Genomic DNA, 20,811 nt, shown 5'->3' with positions numbered 1-20,811 from the left:
GTAAGAATGAAGGCCCTTGCCAGGAGTTATGTGTGGTGGCCGGGGATCGACGGAGAGATAGAGGCCTGGGTCAAACACTGCCAGGCCTGCCAAGAATCCCACCCAGATCCCCCAAGGGCCCCAGTCCAGTCCTGGGAGTCCGCCCGAGCACCATGGTCATGCCTGCATGTGGACTTCGCTGGCCGCTTTCAGGGGAAAACATTCTTCATAGTGGTGGACTCCTACACCAAATGGCTGGAAGTCGCACTGGTACCGTCCACTTCTACGTCCGCAGCCATCCAGGTACTACGCAGGCTGTTTGCAACCCACGGGCTCCCTGACACTCTCGTCTCAGACAACGGGACTGCATTTACGTCAGGAGAATTCCAAACCTTCACAGCGCAGAACGCCATCCGCCACATCCGTTCGGCGCCATTCCACCCTGCCACCAATGGCCAAGCAGAACGCATGGTGCGGACCACCAAGGACACCCTTCGCCGCATGACGCAAGGGGATTGGGAGTACCGCCTTGCCACATTCCTCCTAGCACAACACAGCACCCCCAGCTCAACGACTGACCGGAGCCCCGCTGAACTACTAATGGGTCGGCGCCTTGCAATCAGATTGGACCGCCTTCACCCCGATAGAGCTCAGGATGAGGTAGTGGTGGGGGAAGGCAGGAACCCCCGGACCTTCGAGGCCCAGGACCCAGTGTACGCAAAGAATTTGGGGGCAGGCCCAGCATGGGTACCCGCCACAGTCACCAGGGTCACTGGTCCTGTGTCGTATGAGGTGCTAACGGATGGGGGGCAATGCTGGCGCCGCCACTGCGACCAGATACGGCGACGATTCCCGGGAGAAAACCAGGAGGAGGAAAGGTCAGAGGAGTCCCAAGGGAACAGAGGGGCAGTGAGGCCCATAGAGCAGGAGGGGCCAGCAGGAGAGGCAGAATCAGTAAATACAGAGAGGACCCGCGAGGCCGAAAGGACACCGGAACCAGAACCACGACTGAGCGAGCTGGTTGCGCCAGACCAAACAGGCCCATCACAGCCAGCATCCTTGGAACACGAGCCAGAACCTGAACCCCGGACCAGAGAACACCACAGGCCGCAACGCACACGTAGGCCGCCGGCGTACCTCGAGGACTATGAATGCGACCTCCCGGGCAGGACTGGAACTTAGAGGGGAGGGGTGTTATGTACTGAGTTGAATAGGATCCAAACTGCAGCAGTCTGATTGGTCCTAGAACAATGCAGCAGTATGATTGGTTGGCAGGAACCACCCAATCATGCTCCAGATAGAAGTGAATCCACAACTTGATTGGCTTACAGTAGAATTCCGGAATTAGCCAATCATGTGCAGCCCATTGTGTAAATAATGTATATAAAGCAGATACTTTGAGGGGACATTCATTCATTCCTCCTCACCACTATGAGCTGAATAAAGAGCATGAAATCACTTTGCGACTCTGAGTATATTTCAACCATATATCGAAGACCTCAAAATTCCTATCACAGGACTAAACAATGGCAGTGGTGACACCAGTGGGAGGATTCCCTCCCCCCCCCATTGAAATTTCAGTTTCCATTACTACCTCAGCAGGAGAGGAAAACCTTAAAACTCTCCCTCTTTGCCTGCTGCATTCCTGATCATTACCATATGACCTGTGGATACTTTTGAAAATTATGTATGTTAAATGGAAAGGCACACTTTGAAGTCAGTTTTTGTCTGGCTTTGACTCCTTTGACCTGGAAGCTGAACGTCTTAGTTGCTCTGTTCTGTCGAGTTTCCTGTCCGCCCGTCCCCAATTTATCCATTATGCCTCACGTGGGGGACATGTTATGCCTTTCTTGCAGCGCACAATGGCTGTCGTTTCTAAAGCAGCCCTGTCTTTTCTCATTGTGGTGGTTGGGGTCTTCCACTGTATTTCTCTCACTGCGACATTCTGCTTTCGGAATAGAAACATTACCGCTTATTGCACCGAGATGGGTTTCTATTTTAATGGCAACCGCTGTACAAAAAGAGACAGAGAGAGAGAGGCGGCTCTGGCCCGGCAGTTAATGTTCTACTGCCTTGCAGGAGATTTATTTATTCTTCCCAGCCTTGGTCTCACACTGCCCGAGTCACCTGGGAATATGCACATTACCAAAACAGCATGCTCAGGCCCTTGTGGGACTGCCTTATTCCGCTTCTCAATGGCTTCTTTTCATATGATGCAGGTTCGGAGTTGGCAGCTTGCAAAGAGAGTTCAGGCCAGCCAGAAATATATTACTACAGCATTAAGTCACAGGGAAGCGTAAAGTCGCAGGCAGGGGAGGAAAGGATTGATCGAGCGCTGGGCTGCTACAGTTGATTGTGATTTCCCTGATTTCCCTGTAGTGGCTAAAGCAGCCTTTCCTGAGCTTGGGCCTTCTAGGTGTGTTGTCCTACAACTCACATCATCCATTGTTGAAATCAGAGTAGCAAAAACACAGCTAAGAAGCTCAAATCATATATACAGTGGTACCTCGGGTTAAGTACTTACCGTATTTTTTGCACCATAACACTCACTTTTTTCCTCCTAAAAAGTAAGGGGAAATGTTTGTGCGTGTTATGGAGGGAATGCCTACGGGTGGCATGCCTACAGATTTTCCTCCTCTAAAAACTACGTGCGTGTTATGGTCGGGTGCGTGTTATAGAGCGAAAAATACGGTAATTTGTTCCGGAGGTCCATTCTTAACCTGAAACTGTTCTTAACCTGAAGCACCACTTTAGGTAATGGGGCCTCCTGCTGCTGCTGCGCCGCTTGAGCACAATTTCTGTTCTCATCCTGAAGCAAAGTTCTTAACCTGAAGCACTATTTCTGGGTTAGCGGAGTCTGTAACCTGAAGCATATGTAACCTGAAGCGTATGTAACCTGAGGTACCACTGTATGACTGAATATGACAGACACCCTTCTTAGGAGATTAAGCCAATGTCCAGATTTAAGCATTCAAAAACTTTACTTGCAGAAACTTTTAGTTATAGATGAATTAAAACATAATATTTACAGTCACATGCTTATCCAAGCATGGGCTTACAATCCCTTCTTCTAACTTCCAAACAACTGTACAGTATTTTCCTCTCTTTCCAGAGCTCAGCACTCAGCCTTCTGTTTCTCAAATAGGGCATGCCTTAGAGCTCCTATGAGAGATTTCCACCCTGACCTTCTCTTGCAGCTTTGTTCTTTCTTTCAAGCAGAGAAGATGCTCTCCAACACTCTATTCAACTTAGCAGTGTTCACAGTGGATTCTAAAACACAGCCATCTTGCTTCACATAAAATGGAGCCGTGAAATACTCCCCATGTGACCATCATTAGCCAATCACATGAGAACTACTAGAATTCAGTTACCATCCAATCAAATTTAAACACATAGTAATAAAATATAAGCACTTACAATTTCAGTGAATTAAATTACTATACTTAACATCTTTGCCCATGCTGGCAGGGGCTGGTGAGAGCTGTAGCTCAAAACACCTGAAGGAGGATGGTGTGAAGATTGCAACTGTGCAAAAATTAGATTAACCAGTAGGTGGGATCCAAGCTTAAAACCACAGAGAGACCTGGTCTGAATAGAGACTGGATTCTTATCTCATAATACCTGATAAAGCTATTTTTAGCTATCTCACCCCTGGCTTTTTCCTGTAAGACCAATTTCAGTCGTTAACAGTCGTCAACAGGTTTACCACACCTATCAGCCATTCCCATCACCCTTCTGAGTAATACCCCTCCCCACCTTCTCACTATATATAAGGGTCTGGTGACTTCTGTTTCAGTGTATATGAAGAAGTGTGCATGCACACGAAAGCTCATACCAATAACAAATTTAGTTGGTCTCTAAGGTGCTACTGGAAGGATTTTTTTATTTTGTTTCGACCATGGCAGACCAACACAGCTACCTACCTGTAACTAGAACTGTGGGAGCTAGAGTTACCGTATATTGTTATTATTAGTTATTAAATTTGTATATGGCCCTTCATCTGAAGATCACAGGGGGGTTTACAGCATAAAAATACAAAATGTAAACAGAAAATACATATCATAATAACAAGAAAAAGCTAATGACCCCATCCCACAAATGCATCTAAAAGACAATAGATTGCTTAAGGCCTGTTCATAAAGGAACATTTTTGTCTGGCGTCTAAAGATATGTAATGAAGGCACCAGGTGAGCCTTCCTGGAGAGAGCATTCCACAAACAGGGAGCCACTGCAGAAAAGGCCCTTGCCACCTTCTGGAACTCTCATGGATGGGGCCCATGATGAAGGGTCTATAGCTAATGACTGAAGTCTGGGTCAGTAATAATAATAATAATAATAATAATAATAATAATAATAATAATAATAATAAATTATTCCCTGCCCTTCCCGGCTAGAGCTGGGCTCAGGGCGGCTAACACCAGTAAAAACATAATGGGGGGGGGGACCAATTTAAAATACAGGTTAAAATGCAATTTAAAATGCAGCCTCATTTTAAAAGTAGCCCATAGATCAAAACCATAAGGGGAGGGAAACATAAGGGTGGGACTGAGTCCAAACCAAAGACCAGGCGGAACAGCTCTGTCTTGCAGGCCCTGCGGAAAGATGTCAAGTCCTGCAGGGCCCTAGTCTCTTGTGACAGAGCATTCCACCAAGTCGGGGCCAGTACTGAAAAGGCCCTGGCCCTAGTTGAGACCAATCTAACCACCATGCGACTTGGGACCTCCAAAATGTTGTCATTTGGGGACCGTAAGGTCCTCCACGGGGCATACCAGGAGATGGGGAGAGGTGGTCCTTCAGGTATTGCAGTCCTGAGCCAGTGAAGGCTTTATCGTTGAGAACCAGCACTTTGAATATACTATCTGAAGCTCTTTAAATACTAGTTGAAGCTTCTCAGCCATCTTCAAAGGCATCCCAGATGGCACACTAAAAGTCACCAGCCTATGGCAGTGACAGTCTCCTGAAGGCATCTCACCGCTAGACTAAGTAAGGCCAGTGTATGTTCCTCTTGACAGAAAAGAACCTGGAAGCAAGGACCTCCCATCTCAAAACAGGCTGCTCTCAGCAACTACTCCTACATCGCTGAGGGTCGGACTACATTACCCTTTGGGTCCCTTCCAACTCTGCAGTTTCTATGATTCTATGAAACCGACACACAGAGTCACTCTGAGGCTTTTAGAGATAACTGCTCCACAACAATCTGCTCTGGGGATGGTGGTGTCAGCGGAACCCCTGGAGCCAACCTGTTGCAATGGGAGTGAGAAGAAGCTAGCAGATTCCAGCTAGCCCTCAGAAGGTCAAGCCCACCTTGCACCCTCATAAAATAATAATAATAATTAATAAATTATTATTTATACCCCACCCATCTGGCTGGGCTTCCCCAGCCACTCTGGGTGGCTTCCAACAAAATAGTAAAATACAGTAATGCATCAAACATTAAAAGCTTCCCTAAACAGGGCTGCCTTCAAATGTCTTCTAAAAGTCTGGTAGTTGTTGTTCTCTTTGACATCTGATGGGAGGGTGTTCCACAGGGCAGGCGCCACTACCAAGAAGGCCCTCCGCCTGGTTCCCTGTAGCTTGGCTTCTCTCAGTGAGGGAACTGCCAGAAGGCCCTCAGCGCTGGACCTCAGTGTCCGGGCAGAATGATGGGGTGGAGACGCTCCTTCAGGTATACCGGACCGAGGCCATTTAGGGCTTTAAAAGTCAGCACCAACACTTTGAATTGTGCTCGGAAACGTACTTACCCAGCTTTAATACAAACATTCAGGAATTAAAATAAAACACAGTAAGAAAAAAATACGTCAGAAACACGTCAATGAAAACAGAATTAAAACAAAAAAAAATCCATATGAGGATTGATCACAGACTGTTGTTTGACTCAGCCCTCTGATGTCGATGGCAAGTTAAGATATATCATATCAGCAGCGTGGTCCTTGGTTTTTGTTGCTTAGGAAATGTTATTTGGGGTGTCAAACATCACACCGTTTTGGCTCGAACACCTCTAACCTGATCTGCATGGTGAAGCTTTGACCAAAGGCCAACCAACAACAGTCCTTCTGAGAAAACAGGAACCCTGACTCTGAAGATATATATATCGCATAAATGTCTGCAAAGGGGGCTCAGAAAAACAAAGCGCAGGATCTGTCGTTGTGCCCTGTGATTGTATATCTCTTAGGGTTTTCCTCCACCCAGTGGCCAGTTGCAGCAAATGAAGCTCACATCTGAATTCCGCACTGTTCTGCTGATTTAGCTTCTTCAACTTCATTCTCCTTTTAGTAAAAAGGTAAAAGGCAAAGGACTCCTGGACGGTTAAGTCCAGTCAAAGGCAACTATGGGGTTCGGTGCTCATCTTGCTTTTCAGGCCAAGAGAGCCGGTGTTTGTCCACAGACAGCTTTCCGGGTCACGTGGTCAGCATGACTAAAACACTTCTGGTGCAATGGAACACCGTGACAGAAACCAGAGCGTGCAGAAATGCCATTGATTTCCCACCCCAGCGATACCTATTTATCTACTTGCACTGGTGTGCTTTCAAACGGCTAGGTTGGCAAGAGCTGGGACAGAGCAACAGGAGCTCACCTCATTGCAGGGATTCGAACTGCCGACCTTCTGATCAGCAAGCCCAAGAGGCTCAGTGGTTTAGACCACACCTTCTAGTACTCAGCTGCCTGTTCCACAAAAAACTGTGCTCAAATTTTCCTTCAGTAGGCTTTTTGAAGCCAAACCAACTAGCTGTTAAGTCTGCTTTCTTCTTGAGATTCACCTGCCATTGGCACCAGATGCTTGGAAGCCACTGTAGATGCTAGGAAGCGGGGGTGGGGGCACAGTCCCGCCTGCGAAACCTTCCAATGGCAGAGATGGATGGAGCAATGCATCCCCTCCAACATTTCTCTAATGAAAATAGGGATGTTCTAAATAATAATAATAATGCCCTTTCATCTGACTGGATTGCCCCAGACACTCTGGGTGGCTTCTAACATGTATAAAAACAAAATAAAACAATAAAAATTTAAAAACGTCCCTATACAGGCCTGCCTTCAAATATCTTCTAAAGGTTGTATAGTTACTCATTTCTGTGGCTTGGGGGTCGCATAACTCCATACCCTCCAACATTTCTCCAGTGAAAATAGAGATGTCCTAAGAAAAAGTGGGACATTCCGGGACCAAAACGGAAACCTGGACAGCTTCTGTAAATCCAGGACTGTCCCTGGAAAATAGGGACACTTGGAGGGTCTGGCAATGGATGTGACTCTTCCCTTTGTACAGCAGGCTGCAACTCATACCAAAGTCAAGTTTGAGAGAGATAAATATATTGGCATAGATGTATAAAATATGAGGGACGCAGGTGGCGCTGTGGGTTAAACCACAGAGCCTAGGACTTGCCGATCAGAAAGTCTGCGGTTTGAATCCCCGCGACGGGTTGAGCTCCCGTTGCTCAGGCCCTGCTCCTGCCAACCTAGCAGTTTGAAAGCACGTCAAAGTGCAAGTAGATAAATAGGCAGCGCTCCGGCGGGAAGGTAAACGGCGTTTCCATGTGCTGCTCTGGTTCGCCAGAAGTGGCTTAGTCATGCTGGCCACATGACCCGGAAGCTGTAAAGCGAGATGAGCACCGCAACCCCAGAGTCGGCCACAACTGGACCTAATGGTCAGGGGTCCCCTTACCTTTATATAAGATATATCCAAGCAAGGCAAGGAATGGTTACAGTTCAGAGACAGAATTCTAGCCAGGCAAAAGTATTTAAGGAGAGTTTTCAGCAGGGCTGGAGAGAGACAGCATGGCCTAAGGGAGTCCCAAGATATGGAGGGCAATATTCAGCACCCAGAGATAAGGATCCTTACCTCTGGACTAAAGGCAAGTCAAGAAGCTCTGGATCAGTTCCTGGGTCAGGGCTTCTGGGAGCCCTATTCACCCTGCCTTGTATCTCATGATGTCAGAAAGGCAGTGTGCGAATGGAAAAAGCAGACTTCTGCACACACATCTTTCAGTGTCGGTTGTTACTAGTTAGTCCGGCTGTGTGTTAATAGCGTTGGGTCAATTGATTTATTTTCTCACTAACAGGCTGCAGAGGAAAAAGCGTTTGGTAGAAAGTTTCTAAAACTTCTATTTAAAAAAACAACCTACTTCTAAAAAAAAAAAGACTTACTACAGCTTAAGGTGCAGGCCCCTAATGGCCCACCCTGGGAAGACCTCTAAACCATTTCCTCCCTTTCCCGCCCAGTTTTTTCCTTGTAGGAAAGGAAATGCTTTAAAAACATTCCAAAGAAATTCTCAAAGCCTTGGCAATGGATGTAGGAATGGAAAGCAGAATTCCACCCTGCCAGCAAAGAAAAGGATAAGGCAGTAGGAGTGCCTTCAGATTTTCCACACCTTGGGGACTATACTCTATAGGCATGCTAAGGTCCTAGACATGCCTGCCCTGGGACCTCACAGAGAAGGACAGATGATGATGATGATGATGATGATAAGGACCCTGTGGTCCTCCATATATTGTTGGATTCCACCTCCCTCAGCTCCAGTCATTGTGCCCAATGGTCAGAGATGATGGGAGCTGTAGAAACAGGAACATCTGGAAAAGCCAAAAGTTGCTGTACAGTGGTACCTCGGGTTAAGTACTTAATTCGTTCTGGAGGTCCATTCTTAACCTGAAACTGTTCTTAACCTGAAGCACCACTTTAGCTAATGGGGCCTCCTGCTGCCGCCACGTCACCGGAGCACGATTTCTGTTCTCATCCTGAAACAAAGTTCTTAACCCAAGGTACTATTTCTGGATTAGCAGAGTCTGTAACCTGAAGCGTATGTAACCTGAAGCGTATGTAACCTGAAGCGTATGTAACCTGAGGTACCACTGTAATCAGATTCCAGGTTTGTCCTGAGAATTATTTGAAGTACAGTCGTACCTTGGTTTTGAACAGCTTAGTTCTTGAACGTTTTGGCTCCCAAACGCCACAAACCCAGAAGCGAGTGTTCCAGTTTGCAAACTATCTTTGGAAGCCGAATGTCCGACGGGGCTTCCACAGCTTCCAATTGTCTGCAGGAGCTTCCTTAGCCAATCAGAAGCCACACTTTGGTTTCCGAAAGTTTTGGAAGTTGAACGGACTTCCGGAACAAATTCCATTCAGCTTCCGAGGTACGATTGTATTGCTTGGTGCTGGGAGAGTTGCCCGTAGAAATGCGTAACCCCATCACTTTTGATTCATAGCTAGATGGCAAATTGTGATCAACCGCTCAGAAATACTCTCTCCTTGCAAGGTTCTAATATTGCACACGCATGTTTTCCTACGGCTGCTTTGGAATTGTGCGTTGTGTGTTGCCTGGGCAACCATCCCACCACACTCACCCTTCTCTGCCTCTTGTGAATTAGTCGCCGACCATCCAGGATATTTGACATGGTCAGGAGGATAAAATAAATGGGAGTAATCCGGTCCACCCACCACATCAGAACATAGAAAGCTGCCTCATACCGAGTCATGCCATTGATCCATTGATCCCACTATCGTCTACACTGACTGGCAGCAGCTGTTTGGGTTTTCAGCTTGGCGTCTCTCCCAGCCCTACCTGGAGATGCCGAGGATTGAACTTGGAACCTCCTCCACGCAAAACAGATGCTATATCTTTGAAAGGCTACAACTTCCATTAAACGTTACCCTTCAGAAGTTAGGTCAATTTCCCAGCAGTCTGGGACTTGTACATTCACAATCCAATGCAGGTCCCAACTGTCTGCATTTGCTTTTGTAAAGGCGGCTCCAGCTACACGCTAGAGATGCATGTTGCCCTGCTCTTGGGCTGTACTGGTTTTCCCGAACTTCCATGGGAAGGGAAGGAGACAGTCCATCTCCTTTCAAGTGAGAGCCAGTGTGGTGTAGTGGTTAAGAGCGGTAGACTCCTAATCTGGGGAACCGGGTTCGCATCCCCGCTCCTCCACATGCAGCTGCTGGGTGACCTTGGGCTGGTCACACTTCTTTGAAGTCTCTCAGCCCCACTCACCTCACAGTGTGTTTGTTGTGGGGGAGGAAGGGAAGAATTTTAGCTGCTTTGAGACTCCTTAAAGGGAGTGAAAGGCGGGATATCAAATCCAAACTCTTCTTCTTCTTCTTCAAGTACAGAAGAGATGCATTGTTTGCTGAACAGCAGCCCAAGAATGGGAAGTCAACGTGCAGCAGCTCATAATTTATTGTGGGTGCAGGCTGAGTATTTAGGGCTGAGGGTTTTGTGAGCTGGGCTAAAGCTGGCATTTGTTTGGGCCTCGGGTTTGTTATCTTCCACCTCCCCTCAGCACATCTCTGTATGCTAGTGTGATCTTGGGCAGCTCTTACACGGGACTTGCACAGGAAAACCTCCCAAGGAATTATGCCCAGTATTTTTACATGGTGCTTCCCCTCCCCGCCACCCACCCGTCCCTCCTCACTCTCTTTCCTGGAGAAATGGGGCCGGAATCAGTTTGACTGCTCGGCCAGTAATCCTCGTCCCCCACAAAACAGACATTCAGTACAGCGAAGGCAAATGGGTCTCCCTTGACAAGGGATTTCCTGTCTGTGATCTCAGGCAAGTCATTTAAGAGGCAAATCAGGGACCACTTACATTGCAAGAGTCCCTCTTGACTCCGTTAAATTGTCCCCTAAGTGACTTGTCTAGAGCTAGCATACGAAACAAGGCCTGTAATCCAATCTCTCAGATACAAAGCCTCAGAGGGGGTGGAACTGCATGTCCAGAGGAGCACCTTTAGTTGTCCCCCGTGTCTCAGAAGCCCGACTGGCTTCAGCTAGAAGTTGGGCATTTATTGTCACTGATCCCATCCTGTGGATACTCTTCCAGCAGAGATTTGGCAGGCATCCCTGCTGTTAACTTCCAGGCATCACTCAAAAGCCCTTTAATGATGACAGTCCTATTCAGTTGTTTACATTTTCTTAGGATGAGCTCACTGTATTTATGATTATTTTATACTGTTTTGATGGTGTCTTGTGTCTTATTGCATCCCCACCTTGTCATGAGCGGGCGGTTTGTAAATATTTCAAAATAAATAAATATCCAGGGGTACCCCTGAAAATGGTTACCCAGTGTCAAGTACACACACACACAAACAAACAAACACCCGGTTGGTCACTTGTAATACTAATTATCTCATTTCCTGATATCACTGAGGGATGGGTGACTCTGTAGATGTCGGCTTCTTTGAGTTCAGTTCTCTACACTTCCACATCAAGTTCACATTTTTTAAAAATAGCCGTCATGGAAATTCATCAGCATATTAGCGCCAATTATGGATGCAATTTTGCCTTACACACTTATTTTCACAGGGCAATTTCCCCTAATTTTATATACTGCATGTTACTTCCACTAATATATGCATTAGTATGTATGCTTTACCCTGGTACAGTGGTACCTCGGGTTACATACGCTTCAGGTTACATACGCTTCAGGTTACAGACTCCGCTAACCCAGAAATAGTGCTTCAGGTTAAGAACTTTGCTTCAGGATGAGAACAGAAATCGTGCTCCGGCGGTGCGGCGGCAGCAGGAGGCCCCATTAGCTGAAGTGGTGCTTCAGGTTAAGAACAGTTTCAGGTTAAGTACAGACCTCTGGAACGAATTAAGTACTTAACCCGTGGTACCACTGTATATGCATTTTTGTACACATTACTTTTCTGAGGAACCACAATGCAAAATCTGAAGTGCAAATTTCGACAGGTGGCTGTGTTTGGGGTTGCATCTAGAAATCAGGTTGCAGAAAGTTGGCTTTAAAAAAAAAAAATCTTCCTTTTTCCCCTCACCCATTTCATTTTAAGAAATGACTCTGCTCGTTAATAAACTGCAGTTTTTAAAACAAATTAAAGAAAAAATGGCTGAAAGCGAAGCAGATAGACCTGATCACAGAAACACAATTCTGCCTAACTTGACACGGTGATAATACGAGTCACAATAAGCTATAAAGTCCATCCAATTATCTGCAACATTAATGAGTCAAAGCCGTCCTTTTTCCTATGAATTACTTCCGTTAATTTGTTCATCACGCCAGTTCCAGACATTTCAGTAAGCTCTACGAAGCTGTCAGAGTCTGAGGGTACTTCCAGTGATTAGCTCATAATGTTAGGGTTGCCATACGTCAACAACTTTTTGTGTCCGGATCATTACTTCTTGAAAAATGGCCACCCTACACAATGTTTTTGGAGCAATTGTTACATTCATAACCAATGATTTCACCATATTGTACTAGGTGAAATCTTTGTTGAGAGTACCTGGTCTTAGCACATACCCCGCAAGTGTCCTGGAAAACCTGGGACATCCCGTGTTGTTGTTGTTTTGTGAGAGAACGGCAGCCATTTTGGTTGCTGTGATCTCGCAGGATTTTGCAGCATACTAGGCAAATTAGGTTGCATCCAGCTAAATTATATTCAGAGTGGGCCTGCTGAAATTAATACAGTGGTACCTTGAGTTACATACGCTTCAGGTTACAGACTCCGCTAATCCAGAAATAGTACCTCGGGTTAAGAACTTTGCTTCAGGATGAGAACAGAAATCGTGCGGCGGCAGCGGGAGGCCCCATTAGCTAGAGTGGTGCTTCAGGTTAAGAACAGTTTCAGGTTAAGAACAGACCTCCGGAATGAATTAAGTACGTAACCAGAGGTACCACTGTACTGAAATGAATGGGCCTAAACTGAGTTCCATCATTGGGAAATTGTGGTGTTGGCAGCAAGTCCAGGGCACTCATAGGCCTTGTAGGACACGCAGCATCATTGCCAGGCCTGCCCTCAGTGGTACGAGAGCAGCACTGTCAAGAGAACTAGGCACACCTAGGCTGTGAAAGCAGCAAGCCTATTCGCCGAGGCCGCCCAAAGAGGGTCGTCACCTGGAGGAAGAGAAGCCACTGCCCCACTGCACCCACCACGTCACACAGAGGCTATGGCGACCCTGCCATGCAAAGTAGCAGCAGGGCAGCTGCTTCCTCTCCCTCTCTGTGCTGTTTCTCATGGGTGCCACCCGAGGCAGCTGCTTCACCCCACATCATGGGTTGGCCAGCTCTGAGTGGGCCCTCTAGCTTTGGCCCGAGGAAACTACCTGCTGGCATTGGGTCTCTTCTGTATAAAGCCAGAAGCTCATTGATTGTCCTCTGTCAGGCTTTGGGGGATCGGATCCGTCCCCCAGTGGCAGTAAATAAGCAGATCAAACAAAAGGAGCGTTCTTACCAGTTTGCTTCTTTAAAAATCACAGAGAGAGAGAAAGGGATGCATATCTTTCTAGAAATGGCGTTGCTCCCAGTAAAGGTTTCTCCCTCCGTCCCCATTAATCTACGTCACTCCTACGTCAGGTAATCTGAGCTTATTGCCACTAAGCTCTGTGTTCTATCACTCTCGACGCCCGTCTAGTCTTGGGCGAAGGGGGGTCAGGAAGGCTGTCCAAGGACACTGAATCTGCCAGCTATCTCTCTCCTGGTGTTTCCTCTTCTAGCTGCTCCTCAGCCATGATTTCCCAGCTTTCCCCCTTTGCAAACCACTGTTCTAAATCAATACAGTCATACCTCGGGTTACAGAAAAAATGCTTCAGGTTGCGTTTTTTCAGGTAACGGACCTGCAAAAACCCAGAAGTACCAGAACAGGTTTTGGGGGTCGCGCATGCGCAGAAGTGCTAAATCGCGCTTTGCGCATGCACAGAAGCGCCGAATTGCAACCCATGCATGCACAGATGCGCCGCTGCGGGTTGCGAATGTGCATCCCACATGGATCATGTTCGCAACCCGACCATCCACTGTACTGCCCTCCTGCCCCTGGGAAGGTTCAGAAGAAGGAGGGGCTGCCACCATTCCTCCTCAGTCCAGCCCCTGACATCCTCATTGTTTTCATCAAAGTTCCCCAGATTTTTGCCAGTGGGTCACACAAGGGATGGGGAACTTCTTTCGCATTAGATTCAAAGCAAGTGCCCCCTCCCACCAATGCACTGAAGTCAAGAGTTGCTCACCTCTGTGCAAGGATAAATTTATCTTTTGCTGGGCCTCCCACAGAGCATCGCGGCAGTCGTCTTCCCCCCTGCCTTCCCCACGACACCCAGACAACTCTGAACTGCTTGTGATTTAAATCCTCTGCTTCCTTTATTTTCTCTCGGCCATATCTCATTAAGAACATAATGCAGCTTGCGAAAACATGTTCTAAAATGGTATTACTACTAGCCTGGGATTAGGGTTTTATAACACATGTAACTCGGGAGAGAATTCCAAATTCAATTTACAGTAATGTCAAGGAGCAATAAATATATCGGCAGTGATGGGGGGCTGGGAGGGAGGGAGACGGGCAGCGACAAGCAGATAGGAAAGCATCAACAAATAAACTTTTTGTGCTAGTAATTAGGCACACAAGATTATTATATGTTTAATTGACTAAAGTGACAATTTGGAATTACATCTGGTTGCATTTAATTGGATTTGGAATCTCCAGAGGGGAAGGAGAGGGGGGGGGTATTGGAGGAGCAGCCATAAAAAAGCAAAGTGATTTTCTGAAGTCTGTTAAAACCTGCATTAATATCCATTGCACAATAGTTTTTAATATCCTCTCAGTCTAATAAGAGAAATGTGGTAGTTGTTACAAACACTCAGGGCACTAAAGCATATTCAATTAGTTGCAAGATTTGCCACCTCTTCCTCACTCCCCACACCCCCAAACTCCACCGCGGCAAGCATAATTTAATCAAAGATGAACTATGTTTGACTTTGCCACAAACTGAGATATCCTCCGATACCAGCAGCGCGCTATATCACACATTCAGCTGCTGTCCTGGAAGAAATTTTGACTATATATAATGTGTGGGAGTCCATAAATACTTTAAAGCGAGCCCGAATAAAACATTTTTGAGTGACCGTTAAATATTTGCTCACAATAAAAATGGAAAAACCCATCAACTGCGGGGGGGGGGGGGAATGTTAAGGCCGTTTCCTCCTCGCACTTTTGTTACCTAATAAAACAGCTCCCCGGAGTTTCCAAATGCATGCTATATCCTTTTGCCAATGGCTGATAATTATAAATGTATGCTAATATAAATAGCTGCATTTGTAATGTGCCTTAGTCCTTGCTTGCCTTCGTTTGCAAGAGTGTTCCTTTGACAGGGGGGTATGGAACGGTGGGATCCTGCCCCAGATCCTGAGCAGCAGCCTACTTTTGCTCAGGGTAGGGCAAGTGGAAGGAAACACCAAACCATCCAACATTTCGCCAAGGAAAATAAGGACGTGCTATTCCGAAGAATTGATGCTTTTGAATTGTGGTGTTGGAGGAGACTCTTGAGAGTCCCATGGACTGCAAGAAGATCAAACCTCTCCATTCTTAGGGAAATCAGCCCTGAGTGCTCACTAGAAGGACAGATCGTGAAGCTGAGGCTCCAATACTTTGGCCACCTCATGAGAAGAGAAGACTCCCTGGAAAAGACCCTGATGTTGGGAAAGATGGAGGGCACAAGGAGAAGGGGACGGCAGAGGACGAGATGGTGGGACAGTGTTCTCGAAGCTACCAGCATGAGTTTGACCAAACTGCGGGAGGCAGTGGAAGACAGGAGTGCCTGGCGTGCTCTGGTCCATGGGGTCACAAAGAGTTGGACACAACTAAACAACTAAACAACAACAACAATTCCATGATGATGATGATTTTATTTATACCCCATCCATCTGACTGGGTTTCCCCAGACACTTTGGGCGGCTTTCAACATATATATAAACATAACATAAACTTTTTTAAAAACAAACAAACACTTCTCTATACAGGGCTGCCTTCAGATGTCTTCTAAAGGTTGTATAGTTACTTATCTCCTTGGCTTCGGGTTCGCATAACTCCTTACCCTCCAACATTTCTCCAATGAAATTAGGAACGTCCTAATGAAAAGCGGGAAGTTCCAGGATCAAATCAGAAACCTGGACAGCTTCTATGAATCCGGAACTGTCCCTGGAAAACAGGGATACTTGGAGGGTCTGATACTTGGCTGAGTGAGTCCCATTACTGAAGCTTCTGCTCCTTCCATGTTCCCCTTTTGCCTCTGGGATGACAGCTATGAGAGCAAGTAAACCTGGGCAGGCCAGAATTTGCACAGGGCCACTGCTTGCTGGTGCAGGGCTGCAAAGGTTTCGTAGCTTGTGCAGGTCTTTTAGGTCACAAGGATTGCATTTCTGTATTCTCATCAGTCTCCTTCCTCCCCCTGAATTACTTCACTTGCTTATTCTGTTTTCGTCGTTAGGAGTGCCATGGTTGCTGACTACATGTACTGGCTGTCAGGAGGAAGTGAGCAGCATACCAGCAAGCTCATCAAACTGTATTGGCAGGTAAAAATTGATGGCCCAGTGAGGGAGGAGGAGCCCACCTTGCTGTTAGGACCCAAATGAAGGATTGGTGCTTAAAAGACTGCCGGCTAAGGTAGCTGCGGGGCTTATCAATCAGGAGGCCATTATATAGCAGTAACGTATTTATAATGAAGTGGCTTTTTTCCTCCCCCCCTCTCTCTCCCTGAGACTAATTTTAAGGCTAAAAATTCAAGGTTGTTAACCCTTGGCTCATACTTCAATTTTACAGACAGCCATAAAATTTCATCTTTGATACTGTATCATTCCAACAGAGATAGATAGATAGATAAATAGATAGATTAGATATAGATAGATATAGATAGATAGATGATAGATAGATAGATAGATAGATAGATAGATAGATAGATAGATAGATGATAGATAGATAGATGATAGATAGATAGATAGATAGATAGATAGATAGATAGATGATAGATAGATAGATAGGTAGATGATAGATAGATGATAGATAGATAGATAGATGATAGATAGATAGATAGATAGATAGATAGATAGATAGATAGATAGAGATAGATAGATGATAGATAGATAGATAGATGATAGATAGATAGATAGATGATAGAGATAAAAGGTATAGGGACCCCTGAGCATTAGGTCCAGTCATGACAGACTCTGGGGTTGCAGCGCTCATCTCGCTTTATTGGCCGAGGGAGCCGGCGTACAGCTTCCGGGTCATGTGGCCACCATGACTAAGCCGCTTCTGGCAAACCAGAGCAGCGCACGGAAATGCCGTTTACCTTCCCGCTGGAGCAGTACCTATTTATCTACTTGCACTTTGACATGCTTTCGAACTGCTAGATTGGCAAGTCCAAGGCTCTGTGGTTTAACCCACAGTGCAACCCGCGTCCCAGATAGAATCATAGAGTTGGAAGAGACCACAAGGGCCATCGAGTCCAACCCCCTGCCAAGCAGGAAACACCATCAGAGCACTCCTGACATATGGTTGTCAAGCCTCTGCTTAAAGACCTCCAAAGAAGATAGATGATAGATAGATAGATGATAGATAGATAGATAGATAGATAGATAGATAGATGATAGATAGATAGATAGATGATAGATAGATAGATAGATAGATGATAGATAGATAGATAGATAGATAGATAGATAGATAGATAGATAGATATAAAATCTCTGCTTTGGTACACAGAACTTCCATAAGGAGGGGTTGGGTCTGGGGCAAAAATGTGCACAGTATTTTGATGTCCTTTCATGTGCTTTGCAAACAGGGAGAGTTAGCCTTAGACAGAGTTCTGCCACCAGAGGAACCATTCACTTTCACCTGCAGGGTGGGATAGAGGCAGGGTGGAGAGTAGGGATGCTTGCGGAAGTCAGTATTTGCAAATTCCTGAACTAAATGTCCTGATCCACACCTCTGAGACCAATGCACTGATCCTTTTCCATCTCAGGAGACAAGGTACCCAACAGATTTATCAGCCCTTAGCAGTTTAAATTTAAAGGAAAATGGGTATTTAAACACATCCTTTGAATGGCAGACTAATGCAGAAAGGGAAATGAATGGCACTTGGATGGGGGGACATGCAAAGGTGACATGGACCACGAATAGGCAAGTTCAGCCATCCCTCCCTACTGCAGAGTAGAAGGCCCAAATGACTCACAAGCTTTGTGTTATGACACACAAGCAGGGAAAGAGGGAGATGGGGAAAAACGTATTCACCGGTCAGTCTTGCTGGATGGAAAAAGCGAAGTTAACACACTTGATCTATTCCTTCCTCTTTGGGGCTAGGTGAGAACACCAAGTCTTTCTTCCTTCTCAGAATATGCTTCTGTATTATGAAAGCTGGAGGTTTCTGGTGCTGGAAACAATGAAACTTCCTTTGCTTTGCTAGGTATTTGTGTCATGTCATAGACGGCTTAGAGAACACGCTAGTCAAGACGCTAGACAAGAACTTCATTGTTCTCCTGTCCCCAGTTAGATATAATTAATCCAGTCCCATATATAATGACTCTATCCACACAGGGGAACAGAAAAAGAGAGAAATAAAACAGTGTCAACATTGACGTACATTGGGGGAGGGGACCCTTGCTCACCCACTAAGCATCAACCAAAAGATTGGACAATAGATTCCTGCATTGCAGACGGCTGACTAGATGACCCTCATCGTCCATTCCAACTCTACAGTTCTATGATTCTAAACAAGTGTCTCTGGAGGAAATGTTTACAGGAGTGCATGCACACCCCAGCTAAAACCTTATTTCTCCTTGAAAACCTCATGTTCCACAGGTAGCCAGCTATTAATATCTGAGAAGATTATAGACTTTGCAACATGTTTCTGTATACATCGCACCATTCCTCCCAAGATCTCAAAGAAGCATATGTGGCTTCTTCTCGCTCCCTTTGTAGATAATAATAATAATAATAATAATAATAATAATAATAATAATATTTTTTATTATTTGTACCCCGCCCATCTGGCTGGGCTTCCCCAGCCACTCTGGGTGGCTTCCAACAAAATATTAAAATACAATAGTCTGTTAAACATTAAAAGCTTCCCTAAACAGGGCTGCCTTCAGATGTCTTCTAAAAGTCTGGTAGTTGTTGTTCTCTTTGACATCTGATGGGAGGGTGTTCCACAGGGCGGGTGTCATTACTGAGAAGGCCCTCTGCCTGGTTCCCTGTAACTTGGCTTCTCGCAGTGAGGGAACCACCAGAAGGCCCTCGGTGCTGGACCTCAGTGTCCGGGCAGAACGATGGGGGTGGAGACACTCCTTCAGGTATACTGGACCAAGGCCGTTTAGGGCTTTAAAAGTCAGCACCAACACTTTGAATTGTGCTTGGAAACCTACTAGGAGCCAATGTAGATCTTTCAAGACCAGTGTTATGTGGTCTCGGCGGCTGCTCCCACTCACCGGTCCAGCTGCCGCATTCTGGATTAGTTGTAGTTTCTGGGTCACCTTCAAAGGTAGCCCCACATAGAGCACATTGCAGTAGTCCAAGCAAGAGATAACTAGAGCATGCACCACTCTGGTGAGATAGTCTGCGGGCAGGTAGGGTCTCAGCCTGCGTACCAGATGGAGCTGGTAAACAGCTGCCCTGAACACAGAATTGCCCTTTGCCTCCATGGACAGCTGTGAGTCCAAAATGACTCCAGGCTGCGCACCTGGTCCTTCAGGGGCACAGTTGCCCCATTCAGGACCAGGGAGTCCTCCACACCTGCCCACCAAAAACAGTACTTCTGTCTTGTCAGGAAAATGGTACATAAGGGAGGATTGTTGATAGAGGGAGATGTTTTTCTTTCTCTCTTGTAATACCAGAACCTGGGGTTCATCCAATGAAGCTAAATGTTGGGAGATTCAGGACAGATAAAAGGTAGTACTTCTTCACACATCTCATTGTTGAACTAGGGAGTTTGCTACCTTGAAAGGTAGACAGTTGAAGACCTTATCTCCTTCTGCACTGGAAGATGGGCCCTGTCAAATCCATTTTGCCCTGCAGAATGCATAAAAACGCCTCCCATACTGACAGCATCCAGGTCAACTCTAACCACAGCAGAGGCAGAAAGGGAAGTTGCTTACATTTAGCAGTTCAGAAGAAGTCGACATGGTCCTCTTCAGGTGTTGCAGACTTCACCTCCCATCACCCACAGGTAACACTCCCAGTGGTGGGTGGGACTTGGAGTCCAAAACATGGGCTACCCACAATGGTTAAGGTAGCCTTTAAGAAAAAGGTCTTCTTTATCCTTTAAAAATCCATTTTAAAACCCTCAGGCCATCCTCTCTCCCCTCTCCTCCTGGGCTCCCCTCCTTTTAGTTTGTTGTTCTGGGTGCGATAGTGTCATTTTGCCTTGGGCAGATAATAAATTCTCATGGATTGAAATACTTTACAGCCAGGAGGAATGATTATCTGCTCTGACCTCCTACATAATGTGCAGGGCATATCATTTCACAAGCAATTCCTTCAAAAAGCCTAATATCCTGGTTGCATTATGGCATATCCCCCATCTCTCTCCTTCTCTTTCTTTCTTTCTCTCTCTCTCTCTCCCCACTCCTCCCCAACCACCACACAAAACACAACCTCTCTTTTAAAGATTTCTGTGATAGAGAATCCATCACATTGCTTAGTATGCTGCCTGGGCTGATTAATTACGAGTTTGTTTGTTTTTCTAACTCTGCTTTGTTTTTCTTGTCGAAATTGTCTAGAATCTGCCTTTGCCCTGCACATCTTATTACAAAATATTTTGTAAGACTCAAAAAGGTCCTTCGGTTGAGAGGTATCTTTCCCCATATAAAGAGGTATAAGCCAGCAAGAAAGGAAGCTGTTGATCTACAGTGGTACCTCAGGTTAAGAACTTAATTCGTTCTGGAGGTCCGTTCTTAACCTGAAACTGTTCTCAACCTGAGGTACCACTTTAGTTGATGGGGCCTCCTGCTGCTGCTGCGCCACTGCCATGCGATTTCTGTTCTTATCCTGAAGCAAAATTCCTAACCTAAGGTACTATTTCTGAGTTAGCGGAGTCTGTAACCTGAAGCGTCTGTAACCCGAGGTACCACT

At 46.0% G+C, this 20,811-nt stretch overlaps 1 protein-coding gene across 1 annotated transcript in view; it reads left to right on the top strand.

Moving 5' to 3' along the window:
• SPATA16 (spermatogenesis associated 16) overlaps positions 1 to 20,811 on the top strand; it is a 174,016-nt gene that overhangs the window by 85,460 nt on the left and 67,745 nt on the right. Inside the window, exon 5 of the mRNA XM_053390577.1 lies at positions 16,178 to 16,262. Within this exon, the coding sequence (XP_053246552.1) occupies positions 16,178 to 16,262 (85 nt within the window). The remainder of the gene's footprint in view (positions 1 to 16,177; positions 16,263 to 20,811) is intronic.

The sequence above is a fragment of the Podarcis raffonei genome, chromosome 5 (genome assembly GCF_027172205.1).
Source record: "Podarcis raffonei isolate rPodRaf1 chromosome 5, rPodRaf1.pri, whole genome shotgun sequence".
NCBI lineage: Eukaryota > Metazoa > Chordata > Lepidosauria > Squamata > Lacertidae > Podarcis > Podarcis raffonei.
This window is presented reverse-complemented; position numbering and strand designations above follow the sequence as displayed.